Genomic DNA, 15,104 nt, shown 5'->3' on the forward strand with positions numbered 1-15,104 from the left:
GGAGTGCAAGTCAGTGATTGGGGGTGCTAGAGGGAGCCCACAACAAAATCAGGAATGGCGGGACAGGCCTATGTGCAGAGGAGCACTCCAGAGAGGGCACAAGGAAGAAAGGAAGACTAAGCGTTGTGCTTGTCAGAGGTTAGAGGACACTGCCCTCTGAAAGGTGGAAAAAAGGAGGTCTAGCATACTACATATATATGCACATTGTTATTATTGTTAATTATTATTACTATTATTATTTGTGTGTGAGGAAGATCGGCCCTAAGCTAACATCCGTGCCAATCCTCCTCCACTTTATGTGAGACGCCGCCACAGCACGGCCTAACAAGCGGTGGGTCGGTGCATGCTCAGGATCAGAACCCGGGCCGCCAGCAGCAGAGCATGTGCACTTAAGCACTATGCCACGGGGCCAGCCCCAGCACCTTATTATTATTATCATTACTGTTATTAAAGTTATGTGCCTCTGGTCCAATGGCTTAAGCCTATGACTAAAATATACATAGCCTGATTATCCAACAAGATACCTCAGCCTTCTTCCATTTCTCTCCTCCTTCACCTCCTCCTTATCATCATGCTTTTTTCCTTGCCTCTCTGGTACCTTCTGACGTATGAAGCTTTGTCTATTGATTTAGTTATGACTTTTGGACATTTTGTACTCAGATTAAGAGCCTTGTTCAGTATTTGTGGTTTTATTTTCTTATAATTAATTGTTTTTATAATAGTAGCAAATTTTAAAATATTTTTATCATTTTTATTCCACATAATTTATTTACATTTGTAATCAGGAATTGCCATAATAAAGGAAAAAATTAAGAGCTTGCCCATGTTTCAAATAACAAATCTTAAATGCTTTCTTTCCTGCACCTCAACTCCTCAGAGACACATATAGCATCTCACAGCATCTCCAAGTCTGGTCTAAGACAGCACAAATAAGAGCCCTCTGGAGAAGGCTGATGTCTTTATATTTAAAATTTATTCTCCTGGCAACTCTGGAAATTCAGATATGTTCCAGGTAAAATTTCTCCCCTAAGAAGTGTTAAATCCAATCCCCAATTGTCAGAATTTCTAAAGCAGAATAATTTTATCCAAATCTCCTCTCTGCTAAATCTCTGTTATTGGCTTCGTAGGCATACTGACTCCTGAATCAGAGCCTTTCTCCTGTCATACAAATTGGCCCAGGAAGTTCTCAGTTCTAAAGGAATGTTTCTCAGTATATTGGTCTGGACAAGGTAGGCCATGCTACAGCAGCAAATAACCCTACAATCTCATTTTTATAACACACTGAAAGTTTATTGCTCACGTCAATGTGGGTTGGTCAGCTCTCCTCCAAAAGATGATCCAAGGACTCTCATTAGGTACTCCATTAGGAACGCATGACTCCTGTAGCTGCCATAAAGAGACAACTGGAATAAATGATCTTTCCTAAAGGTCAGACCTAAGAAATGTGTTGCTTATATCATTTCTGCCCACATTCCATAGCCCCAACCTAACTGCAAGGGAGCCTGAAAAATATACTTTTAAGTGTGTCCAGAAAGAGAAAATTATATGGCACTGTCACTGCTACACGCTATCTTTAATCCCAAGAAGCAAACATGGAATTTCCTAACCACAAGCTCTATGAGACATATAATTAAAATTTTTTCCTAATTCTGAAAAGATTTGGAAATTGATTTCTCAATTGGTTGATTTTTCCTAGAACCTAGCAAGATAGGAAAATAAATGTATTGATCCACATATACATATATACCTACCATTATTTATCTGCCCATCGATTCACTCAACAATATTTCTTTTACACAAGCAAAAGCATGTGTTTTGTAATCGGGGGTTTTTTCCATGTAACAACACATTTTAAAGATTGTCCCGTGTCAGTATATATATTAGCACATAGTATGGAACTATCTCAGTCATTTTTGTAGTTTATAGCTATTCACTGTACTTCCCTATTGAAACATAAATTGTTTCCAGAGAACACACTTAAATGAGCACATCTTTGAATACACACGCAATCTTTCAAATAGATTCCGGGAGGCAGACAGAATTGTCGAGTTCAGAAACTAAAAATTAGGGTTGCTTCATAATGATGATAATTAACTCAACCAAGATGCCTGGTATACATTTTCTAATTGGTTTTGTTCTGCCTTAATTGTTTAACTTAATTATCTTTTTGTATATGTTTTATTATAAGAACGTATTATGTAGCTTAGCAGACAGGGTATTGCTCATAGCAATTGTCAGGTCTAGAAGTAGAAATAAAAGCTAAGACTATAAGGAAAAGAAGAATGAAAGAGAAAGAGAAAAAATAAGTTTAAAAAAGTGAAAGAGAGAGAGAGGAAGAGAAGAAGGAAGAAAGGGAGGAGAAAAAAGGAAAAAATACAGGTAGACAAGCAGACATTCAGAGAGAAAGAGAAAGGATATCTTAGAAAAAATTAGAAGGATGTTTTCAAATTACTTTTCCAAAACCAGATTAGCATTGACATCAAAAGCCAAGAAAGACAGCAAAAAAAGAGAAAACTATAGACCAGTCTTGTTTGGGAAATTAACCCAAAAAACCCAAATGAAACATTGACAAATAAAATCCAGCAATATACTAAAGAAAATTTTTCACAAGCGAGATTTATGCCACAATAAATCCAATGTCTAGATTTTCTAAATACCTCAGTATCCCCAAAACCTAGAACAGTGCTTTGCACTTTGAGTAAATATGTATTAAGTTGATAAACAAATGCATGAATAGTGAAAAATCTTTTAATATAATCCACCCTATTAATAGATCCAAGGAGAAAAATTATGTGATCATCTCTATAGATGCCAAAGAGGCATTGATAAAGTTCAGCATGTATTCCTGATTTAAAAAAAGAAAACTCTTGATAAAATGAGATACTTCCTTAACATCACTTTAGATAGATTGAGAATCAACTAAAAATCTATTAGAAGAAATAACAAAATTCATTAAGGTGGTCCTGCCACATTACTATAAAAATCAATGGTTTTAAAATATATAAATAACTAATTACAAATATAGTGAAAGAAAATGTCCAACTTACAAGAGGAATAAAAAGATAAAATACTTAAGAATACCCTTAATAGATAATGTACAAGATTTATATAATTGAAAATTTTAAATTTTACTAAGGAATATTTTAAAATTTTTATAAATAGAAATACATATCCCATTTTTGAACAGAAAAGTTCTCAATATTGTAATATTCTATGCTAAGAAAATTATACATTTTTATATTGTATTTATATACATATATTTAGTGGTAATGGTGGTAGAAAAGAGGCTTCAGGGGGACTACAATGTTTCTAAAATGTACGTGAAAAGATAAAAAGACTAATGAGAAATTTTCTGAAAAAGAATAACGAGTAAAGTCTAGCCTTATCAAGTATCAAAACATATTATCCAGTTCCTATTGCACCATAGCAAACCGCTCCAATACTTAGCAGTGTAAGATCACCGTTTCATTATGTTCATGTGTGGGTGAAGAATACAGGGCACAATGAGGTGTGTTGCTTCTAGAAAGACTGGACTAACTGGGGGTAACTCAGCAGTTGAGGGCTGCAATCAGAAGCAAGTTCACTCACAGATCTGCCCCCTGGGCTGGGATAACTTGTAGATACAGCTTGGCTGGAGCGCCTACACATCTTCTTTACATGAGGCCAGGTAGAACATTCCTAGAAAGAGCCACAAAAAAACTCATTAGATGGGTTGCCTCTGGGAGGAGCGGGTTAGATGGTAGAGGTGGGAAGAGTAGGAGAAAGGGAGATCAATGAGAGTCTAGACTAAGTGGGAGACTCACCTTGTTTATGTACTAACTTTCAATTTTTAAAAAAAATAGTTAATATTTAAAAATTCACCTAAATAAAGTTTTACATCTGTTTATAACATACTTGATAAATTAACTAAAATTCCAATTTGTTTGTGTTCTACTGTATTTTTTTCAGGCTAGTAGGGTAAAAAAATCTGTATTTCTTGAGGATCAGAAGCTCTGATTTTTTTAATGGGAAAAGAATTATTACTTAGTATTTTGAAGGCTAAATGTAAGTTCTAATGCACAGAGCAAGATGAAAGTTATATGCATATTATATGGGTGAAATCAGAAGAAGTTCTTACTGTCACTTCCAAGTAGTCATGCTTAGAACTAAGTACATGCAGTGGTTTTTTTCTTACTTAATTTAATAAAATTAATAGCAGTATTTTCCTTGTATTTGTTTCTTGGTTGACTCTACTGCTTCTTGTTTGGCCCAAGTCAGGTTCTTAGCTCTGAGACAACCCCAATTACAGGCAACCTGTGAATAGCAGTAGGTGTAAGTAAAATGCCCCCAGAAGACTGCTCTGTGAGCCTCAGGAAGGTAACCGGTGAGATCAAAAAAAATCTCACCAAAAAATATGTCACCACAGATTCAGCTTTGAAGTCAAACTTATAAGATCAAGAGTTTGGAGTTGTCTATTTTTATATATGAATACACAGTCTTGCTAAATATTAATTAAATTTATGAATATCATTCTGTAGTGAGGTTCAATCTGTATTTCAAGTTTCCATAATGATCCAAAAGAGACTATCACAATAGTGTCAACTTGCCACAAAATGATTACCTGGAAATTCTAAGTAAGCCCAGATCTATCAACTACACAAGCTAGGAATAAATTTCATAACATTGAATTAGATATCAAGGTATCATGGAATTTCAGTAATAATTTTGTTACTATGATGTCAAACCCAACCTTTAGTCTGGGCATATACAACTACTTCAGTCTTGAAGTCAGTAAAAGCCACTTCTCAGCTCTTCTTGGAATGAGGAAGACAGTGAGCCACTCAGGAATTGTCAAAATCAGGGCACCTCTCATAGCAAACTTCCTTCAATCTCTACCATTTCTATAGTGTCCTCCTCCTGTAATGCTCTCCTTTTCTATATTGTCCACTATTGTATCTTGAGGCTGAATACAGTGCTTGGCACTGAAGGGGGATGAAGACTATCCTCTACCCACTTTGGGTCCTTTCTGGCTGGGCTACAAATTAAATTGACATGAGACCAAATAGCAGGAGAAAATCAAACAAAGTTTAGTAAAACGTGTATACATGGGAGAAACCGGGGAAACTGAGTTTCTCAACAAACGGCAGAGGATTTCACCTTAAATAGATTTAGATAAAGACAAAAGAGGATGTTGGGGGTGGGGGAGGAGACAGCTATGGGAGATTACTAGAAAGCACAGCAATCCAGAGTATGCAGATTTAAGTCCTCTCCTCCCATACTGGTAAAATATTCCAGAGATAAGGTCATCCCCCTCTCCTCCCAGTACAGAGAGGGAGATACTTTACAAATGTAAATGTTTGGTAAACAGAACTTTGATAAGAATGGGCTTAGCAAGGACCCTGACAGTCTAGCCATACTTGGAGTTAAATTCATTTAGGCAATTAGTAGGGGAGGTCAAATGTCCATCAGAGAAAATAATCAAGGTAAAGAGACATATTTTGAGGTGGCCAATTTTGATCTCCCACGGTGCATAATAGGCAAAAAACCAAATATTTGTTCATTGAAACTAATCGGAATATGATGAGAAAACTCAGTTTTCTCAAGGGCAAGTCTAGTAAATCTATGATTTGCTATTGCTAGGAATTATGCTGAGCACTTTATATTTACTACCACAGACTATTCTCTAAACAACTCTGAAAAGTAGTACTATCATTTCCATTGGGCAACTAGAAAAATCAGGCTTAGAAAGATTAAGCAACTTGCCCAAACATACACAATGAAAAAGACAAAATCTGAATGCCTGCTCAAACCCTAGGCTGCTTCTCCATTCGAGTCTGTATAGAACTATCTATAACTGTAATACCACAGCCAGCCCTCCCCACTCCAAATATACGCATTCAAGAGAAATGGCAATGTGGCCAACACAAACTACTAGATAACAAATTCATATAAAAGAAACCTTGTGGATATACATCAGGCCGTTTAGAAATGCTGACTTTCCCATTCTACGAATGCCTCTGGCATTCTCTGGCATCATCCCATTAATGATGAAGTTTTGCTCCTTAATTTCTGCAACAAGAAAATAAACATGGTGTCTCTAGAGCACTGGCATGAACATCACTGAAATTTTACCCTAGAGGGAGAGGTCGGCAAGGGAAAATTATCTTCCAAAGGCTTATACACTAGTCACTTCTTATTTTATGGTCGTTATTATTTTCCTAAACTAGGTTATGCAAGGAAAATAAAAACACACTTTTAAAAATTAATATCAAATAACTCTGTTATGTTTTTCTGCATCATTAAAGGTCAAGGGCTAAATAACTACCTTCTGGTTTGTAAGCTTCTTTAGCATCTTTGAATAAAAAAGCCACAGAAAGAGATTTCTGTATCAGTTCCCAGACAGAGAGCTAATAAAGTCCAGGGAGGACCATGGTCAAAAGAGATTCTCTAAGATCTCATAGAAAGATCCACTCTTCCTCTAAGTTGTCATTTCACTTATGTACTGTCTTCAGGTACACGGAAGAGTGGTCAAGGGCAACAAGAAAAATGAGCATCTGGAGACTGGTGATTGACACAGTCTTCTCTCATTTGATTTAGTCTATAACACAAATTAATCTTTTGCAAAAGATTATTTTGATGCCCACAATTCATTCTGAGTGACAATATATTTGCACACACAAGTCTTTTTGTGTAACATTTACTGATGTTGCTGTAATGAGGTTTTAGAAAGGAAGTGCTACTTGTCTCATTGTATATTAATAAAGGTTAATGTCTCAACTTTTTCCTGATAAAATATTCCTAAAAGTGAATTTAAGTAGGCAGTAAAGTTAAATCATCTACTACCTTCAGCGGATATAAGCATCAATTTTCTGGCAGGTTGTATTTACCGATGAAATTATATTAAATGGTGAAGTATAGCTCTCTTGGCTTTCACTTGCTTCCTACAATGTAATGCTGAAGTGCTGTATCACTTAGTCTGCTTCTTCCTTCTGCCACATCCATTTCACAGAGTTTCTGGCAGGAATGAAAGAACGTACCTGAGATGATTACTAATGTATTAGGTTATTAAAAATTAAGTCCCCCAGAGTTCTCTTTTACCTTCATTTCCAGGAGGATAGCCCAGGACACCTGGATTAAAGGCTCCTCCTCCACCACCTTAACCTTGAATTGCCTCATTCTGAAGGCTGAAGGCGTATCTCACAATCTGGGCATTTTAATGGCGATGTAAATTACTGACTAAAGAAATAATGAACTTTACAACAGGCAGCCAACTAAATCCACGAATAAAGCTCAATGTTAATCAGAAAATAGACAACCAATATGACTCAGAATTCACACTCTGCATCACATTTATCATCAACAAAGGTGTTTTTTCATGGTAATTGGCCTTGGCTGGGTGAGCAGATTTTAGGACAGATGGATAAAAACCATAACAAAAATAACAATGAATTGCAAAGCTTCCCTAAACATAAACATCTGAAATTTAGCCCTTTTGTTATGTCCTAGGAAGGGCAGAAGATCCCAGGATGCATATACAAAGATGTTCAGTATTCTTCTACATTCATAACCAGATCTGGTGATCAGACGATGTAGTAGAAATCATTAAATTACTTCCAGCTCATGTTCTCACATTAATTGGGGACCTTGTGGGGAATTAGTTAAGCTCTCTGGCATAAATCTATTGGGTTGTAAAGTTAGTGGATTTTGCTATATCTTCTACATCCCTTTACAGTTATAAAACTCCAAAATTCAAGGGGGCCAGCCTGGTGGTGCCAGCGTTTGTGTGCGCCCGCTCCACTGCAGCAGCCCGGGATTCGCCGGTTCGGATCCCAGTGCGCACCGAAACACCGCTTGTTAAGCCATGCTGTGGCAGTGTCCCACAGAAAGTGGAGGAAGATGAGCACGGATGTTAGCCAAGGGCCAGTATTCCTCAGCAAAAAAGAGGAGGATTGGCATCGGATGTTAGCTCAGGGCTGGTCTTCCTCACTTAAAAAAAAAAAAAAAAAAAAAAAAAACTCCAAAATTCTACAATAATTTATTACGAAGCATGTAATACAGGAACTTTGTTTCATTCACTGCTGAATTTGAGTGCTTAGAATTGTGCCCAGCACAGAGTAAATTCTCCATAACTATTTCTTGAATGAATATAGGCATAAATAAGTGTTTATTGAATGAATGCATATATAAAGCACATATTCTTTCAGTTTCTTACTGACTCTATTATTATTTACAAACAGGGAATATGTTGTGAAGAATTTTTTTAAAAATCCCAAAGTACCATGAGCTAAAGTTCATGGTATAAGAAAAGAATTAAAGAATAAGGAAAATATTTTCTAACTTTTTTACCCCATAAAATAGCTAAAGATTAATAAATGAGCAACCACAGGCAGTGCAACAGATCAAGATCAATGAAAACTGGTGAAAGCTTGGGGAAAAGAAAAAAGCATACAGAGACTTTTTTAAAAAATCTTTGAACATTTTGGGCAAATGTTTCAGAATTCCGAGTTATCAAACATGGAATTAGCAAATTTTGAGACTAGATATTCAGGCATCTAAACTGCAAAGGAATCTTACCCTGGCCTTAGGCATGTCTGTTTGACTCCTGCTATCCACGTGCCTCCTGTATGTCTTCCACTTGGAAACTGGGAATATATGGTGACTGTAGGAGAAATGCATCTTATTCAAGCTGACGGAATGAGTTAACTGCTAGATAAATGAGTTGATCTTTTGAGTGAAATCATTTATATTTGTCTATTTAAATGTTAGAACATGCATCCCAAATGTTAGTTTGAGTAGAATTGATGCCAAGCTTTGCTGCTGGCAATAGATAATTGTACATTCAACTTCTACATAGAGCCATTTCGTGTTTGTGAGTATAAAATCCTTTCATCTGTATGATAGGATTTAAGAGAGGGTGGTAGAAATCATACAAGTAAAAAAGAAAGGGGGAAATCTTGTAGAATTTCAGTGTGCAAAGACCTCATAAAGATTAGAAAGGCAAATGAGGAGCCAGAAAATAGTACTAATAAACTACCATTGTTAAGTGCCTACTATGTGCGTATATATAACCCTTGTAACAATCGTAAAAAGACAGATATTATCACCATCTCATAGATCAGAAAGTGGAGGCTCAGAGAGGTAAAGTAATTGCCTAAGGGCAGACAGAAAGTCAGAATTTAAACTAAGTTCTGTTTGACTTCATAGTCTACACTCTTGACTACCTCAAACTTCCAAAAGTTGATTTTTTTGTAGATCAGTGATATATTCACAGTGCCTTATGCTGAGAAACACTGAATTTGAGTTTGATTTATACTTTGGTTGTCAAGACTGATCATTTGGCTATTTTATTACAGACACCACATTTATGAGGTCTTAAATTAAAATGTGCTTCAATTTCCCTATATTTCAGTATTTGAGAGCAGGTAAAACTTTCAAGAATGAATTCCTCTTTTTAGAGTTGAGCTGAAAATGTGCCTTTGAATTCCTTTCTCAGCCTTTTTAATCACATTAATCACAATATTAAATCCATACTTTTCAGAGGTAATAAACTCTTTTTTATAATATGGCACCACTGTGTGTGTGTGTGTGTGTGTGTGTGTGTGTGTGTATGCGCGCGCGCACACGTGTATCACCTTTCAGAAATAAAAATTGACTACATTCTTTTGAAGAATCCATAGTTTTTATTTCTAATTTGTCTTCTTTAATCTTATTTCCTTCCTTTCAACAGAACTGAGGTCCTCGGACCTTTCAAATGGTTTTCTCTGGTTTTCTTGCATCTCCAGTCTCTTAACTCTGGTCCTTCCACCCTCCTCACTCAGCTGCAGGACCCTGGCCTCCACGCCCTTCCTCAGACCAGCCAGGGTGCTCACGCTTTGTGGTTTTGCATTTATGATTTGGCTTTTACTTTTTTTTGTTTTTTTTTTTAATTTATTTATTTTGTGAGGAAGATCAGCCCTGAGCTAACACCCATGCCAATCCTCCTCTTTTGCTGAGGAAGACTGGCCCTGAGCTAACATCCGTGTGGATCTTCCTCCACTTGATGTGGGACGCCGCCACAGCATGGCCTGACAAGCAGTGCGTCGGTCCGCGCCCGGGATCCGAATCTCGGCCGCCAGCAGCGGAGCTTGCCCACTTAACCGCTATGCCACAGGGCCGGCCCCTGGCTTTTGCTTTTGCCTGGAATACTCTTCTCTCTCTCACCAGATGCTCACATGACTAACTCCCTGACCTCCTTTAAGCCTTGTGTCAAATGGAAACTGCTCAATGGGCTTCTACTCAAAACCCTTTGCAAACTGCTCCCCATATCCCACACTTAGGCTGCTCTACTTATTTTTTTAGCATCTATCACCTTCTAACATACTCAGCACTTTACTTTTTATCTTGTTTATTATTTATTGGCTGTCAACCCTTCTACAATGAAAGCTCCGTGCAGGCAGGGAGCTTTGTTTTATTTAGTGGTATATTCCAAAAGCCTAAAACAGTGCCTGACTCATGGTAGGCTCTCAGTAAATATTAGTTAAATGAATGAGGATCTCATTAACATAAATTTTTAGAGTGAAATTTCTTAGTCAAAGAGTGGGCAGATTTTAAAATTCAAATGCTTATTAGTAAATTAAGTAGTTTTTGCTTATTAAAAGATTACCTAAACCAACAAAAATTATGGTCTTAAAATAGAAGTGCTTAAAACTCCACAGGCTTTCCAGAGGACTCGCTTCCTCTCAACTGTTACTCCTCCTACAACCACCAGCCACAATCCTTTACAAAATCCATCACTGAGGAGCAGCAAATATCTTCCAGCTCTGATCTGCTCACTCAACAAAGCTGCTTAGAAACAAAGTTAAGAGCAGACAGTCACTGTTCTAGAAGCAATGGTCATAACCCAGGTGTTTGGGTCAACGGACGTTCTCATATATGCAAAACCCAGAGATACTGTGCTCACTCTCCCATTCTAGATTTTTTTCCATTGCTGGTTTACACATGTCTGGTGCCAACACAGGATCTTCATTTTTATCCCAGAGCTACACCTCTGCTGACCCATCTGGCTGATCTGGAGTCTTCTTGTCTATTTCACCCATTTTGCTCTGACACTTAAGAGATGGACTTCTAAATTCATAGTACCCATGCTCTCCTCCCTTTCTGTAGAACACATGCCACATAATCCATAATGCTAGCTGGACCTACCCTCAACAATTGTACCTTATATTCAAGCAAATATAAATCAAATTTTAAATGGAAAAATTGATATGTATGTAATATATAATTATAATTTTTTTATATATATATATAAACCCTAATGTATATGTGTTACTCTTCTTCCCAGTCAGGGTCCTTAACATGTTATTAATGCATATCTCTTTATCTCCCTCTCCCCGTTATTCACAGGCTGGTTACCATTTTACGTTCAGTACACATTTCAGAGAGTACTCTCTCTCCTTTCGCATCTCTGTTATACTGAGAAAAGCTAAGCTTGCTCTGAGTTGTTGCTCATTTGTTTTGACCCTTTGAATAAACGGAGGAATGAAGCTAAAACTTGAGTCTCTTTTTCATGTGCCCTGTGGCTTTCTACTCTACACTATGGAGTGGTACTCGACCTCTGTCAGCCTTGTGTTCCATTGTGCAAGGGGGAACTCAAAGTGAGACCCACATTCTTCCCTCAGACTCTCTAATGACGCTCAGCAGAAGTGCCACATGACTCCAACTAGATGCAGATAGCTTCAGGTTTACCTTTAGCTCCTCTGAGTGCTACAATCTAGGACACATGCATTTTTCTCAAAACGTGTTTCCACACCTTGAGCTCTTGCCTTCACAGTCTTGTACTAACTCCATCCCTGCAAGTTGCATCCCAACTTGCCCTTTCCCCAACAGGAAGCACAGATTGATATTGATGATTCTCTTAGACGTCCTTGCTATTTTCATTTCTAATTCTTTCTGAACTTAAGTCTACTTTTTTGTCTTATACCTGTGGTGTCCCCATTTCCTATTAATTTCTGATCACCTTTCCACAAAGGTCCCACAGCCAAGCCTAAAAGGGGATAGAGCTGGTTTCACTGTTCTCTTTTCTCCTCTGGCTTCCAGGCTGGACCCAGCCGTCTCACGTTGCCCTCCATTCCAGACCCCACTCACTCCTCCCACAGCCATTTTAGGCACATTATTTCCATCTTAAAACATAATGCAACTACAATAAAAACCTTAGGTCAAAGACCTCTGTCTACCCCACCACCACCATCAACCTGTAACCCGTAGCTCCTGCACTCGACTAAAGATTAGAAACCTCAGACCAGGGAAAAAATCAAGATCACACATCACAAAACCAGCAGGGGCCTATTTGGAATAGGTGGATAAGCTGTGTTCTGTAAATCATATTAGAAACAGAGCCTCAGACTTGACAGTATTCAAATTTGGCCATTTTTTTTCTTTTCAGATATATCCCAAGTCTCCACACTCTCATCATTAAATCTGATACCTGAGATTTTGAATGGCAATTAATTATCTTTTGAAACTTTTCTCCCAGTTCACAGTATGTGTTGCAGTAATCGGGATTTGATACCATTTACTTACCACTGGCTTGATGTCACGTGGATGTGAGTCCTCGTTCCACAGACTTAGTTCCACAGCTCACCAACTGTGAGAACTTGTGCAAGTGACTTAGGCTTTCTTAGCCTTCGTTTCCTAATCTGTAAAATGGAAATAATAATTGTAGATTTTGGGGGTCCAGCAAGGTTTAATGAAAAAACTGTTTACAAATGTTTGAGCAGAGTTTAGAGAACACAAGGAAAGATGTGGTGCCCAGGGTTATTAATGGCAGGGGTCCTTACCACCCCTGGGCCTGAGAGGCAAAAGATGGAGCAGTTACCATAACTAGAGAGCTCAGAGAGACATTTGTTAGAGCAAAGCAGCCAACCCAGTGTAATACAGTGGACAGAGAGCTGTACAGTAAATACACTGACATCACTCATCTCCTTTTTCCCAAAATCCCATCAGTATCTCCCATTGGCTGAACCTAACTGGAAGCCAGAGGCAAAGGGACCCAGGAGATACTGTCCATAAAAGTCAGCCTCCGGAGCACCCCAGCAGGAGGGAAACGGGGAGGAGTAGATCTGGAAGGGCAGCAGAAGATGTCCATCACAGTCTACTCATTTTTCTCCTCAGCATCAATTCTGATCATTTATCTGGGTGAAAAAATCCATGTCCCAATATAGATAACAAACAAATAATTAGCTATTATGTAATTGCAGAATGAGGCCATACTCCCACCTAAAGTATAAAAGGGAGCAGGGGGACGCAGGAAAAGTAACAATTGGTTAAGATGAAGTTTAGGTGCTATGTCACAGCCATTGTAAACCATTGTGAAGACTCAGTTGATAATCACAACTTCTTTATTCCACCACCAACTTTTTTTTTACTTTACCGTCTGTAACACCCAAGGATGGAAAGTATGACCCAAACCTTCATTTCTGTAGGACCTGAGTCCTTATTGGTTCAGTCTTTATTGAGTTGCCGTTGACCATGACCATTGGGCAAGAGAGTACTAAAGGATGTCCTGGTGAATCCCCTAGGTTCCAGACATAGTCCTCTTTGCCCTAATCATGGAGCAGCAACCCACTTTTTCCTTGGTATTTGGGCTCAGTCACCCTGGCAAATATAGGGACTCCTTTCTCTGCCTCCTGAGTCAGTGATGTAAGAAGCCCCAAGTAGCCGAGAAGCAGTCTGAGCTTTCAGTTGTTCAGAACCACGACTGGGTTCACTGATGGAAACATTACTCTCTAGGGCATTTCTCTCTTGGACTTCCAAATCCACCATGCCCGAGAATATGGGTATAGGAAGCAAAAGCAAGCTTAGGATGTTATTTGATATAAAAGCAAGAAATGCCACTCCAACCTCCAACTCTGGCATCCCAGAGCCCCATATTCCGACTAAGGGGGAGACTAACATACGTGGGTTGATGGTTTAAGGCATGTACCACAATCTGCATGATTCTGGTACTGGGGCCACTTCTGGGTCATTGGGGTAAGTGGTAAAATCAGCGAACACTGTGTGCGTGAACCCATTGCTTCCCTTTCCGTGCTGTAAAACATGCTTCAGTGGTGGAGAAAACGTTTTGTGGCACAGCGTGGTGATGGACACAGCACTCTGTAAGCCAATGACTGGTGACTCAGGCAGAAGCACTGTGGGAAGGGAGGCGAATCTGTATCCATACTCTGTGTCTCTTCTGATGGGAGCAGAGTACCGCCCCCTCAATGTTGAAAAGAGGATCAACGTATTCAACGTATCACCACATGGCTGTCAGGTAGTCATCCCCTGGGGAGTGATATCATGTCAGGGATGAGCCTTAGCAAGGGGAAGGCCATGTTTTTTAACTCATGAAGGGCTTCCAACTCTGCTGCCATAGCCACATTTGTGCACAGGTCTAATATACACGCTGGAGAAAGAGGCAGGTGGACAGCCATCTCGTCAACCTGATTACTGAGGGCCTCCTCCACGGTGGATGCCCTCTGGTGGCGTGTAAGTGAGGCACAGATGTTTCCCCACTTGGTGCCCACTGTGAGAAAAACAGCACCTACCTCTCTCCCTTAGCTACACTCTCCTCTCTCTCTTAGCTTTAGCAAGTTTCTGTACTACAGCATCATCCTAGAAATGTATTGACCCTGGAAATTGTGTATTTGATCACTGCTCCTGGGATCTTAGGAAAATGAAACAGATCATCATTTCTATTATGGTGTCCTCTGGCTTGAGGTGAGAGGTTGTATGAAGGGAATAAACAAACAAGGTTTTGGGAAGAAGTGTGATGTTGAAGGTTGACTATCACCTGTTTCACACCTTGATGCCTTGTTAATACAGTTATCTTTCCCATCTCTCCTTAATCAGCTCATGCTTATTCATCCCTCAAGACTCCTCTCAGGCACATTTCACGGAGAAGTCTTCATTGAACACTGAACTCCCCTGAACCTGTCTAGTATCTTGTGTGTGTCTATCTTATCACTTACCATGAGTTTTATTTGTCTTGTCCATGAGCGTATAAACCCTGTCTTACTCATCTTTGTACCCAAAGAACCCAGCACAACAAATAATATGCTCAATAAATGTTGATTATTCAAAATGGATTAAAGACTTAAGCATAAGAGCTG

General features: G+C 38.7%; 1 protein-coding gene across 9 annotated transcripts in view; it reads right to left on the bottom strand.

The window, feature by feature from the left end:
- LOC147918094 (uncharacterized) overlaps positions 1-15,104 on the bottom strand; it is a 66,871-nt gene that overhangs the window by 20,318 nt on the left and 31,449 nt on the right. For 8 of the 9 annotated variants that reach the window (XR_015556383.1, XR_015556384.1, XR_015556382.1 and 5 more), the window contains exons 2-3: positions 3,589-3,678; positions 1,301-1,386 (exon numbers count right to left, since the gene is read on the bottom strand). Coding sequence is in view for 2 of the 9 variants with exons in the window: in XM_087449057.1 (XP_087305183.1) it covers positions 1,301-1,386; positions 3,589-3,648 (146 nt within the window). In the remaining 7 variants the exon portion in view is untranslated. Of the gene's footprint in view, positions 1-1,300; positions 1,387-3,588; positions 3,679-12,537; positions 12,654-15,104 lie in introns of all 9 variants that reach the window. The other variant, XM_087449061.1, reaches the window with a different exon arrangement.

Source organism: Ceratotherium simum, chromosome 2, assembly GCF_057802395.1.
Source record: "Ceratotherium simum simum isolate JZ-2026a chromosome 2, ASM5780239v1, whole genome shotgun sequence".
NCBI lineage: Eukaryota > Metazoa > Chordata > Mammalia > Perissodactyla > Rhinocerotidae > Ceratotherium > Ceratotherium simum.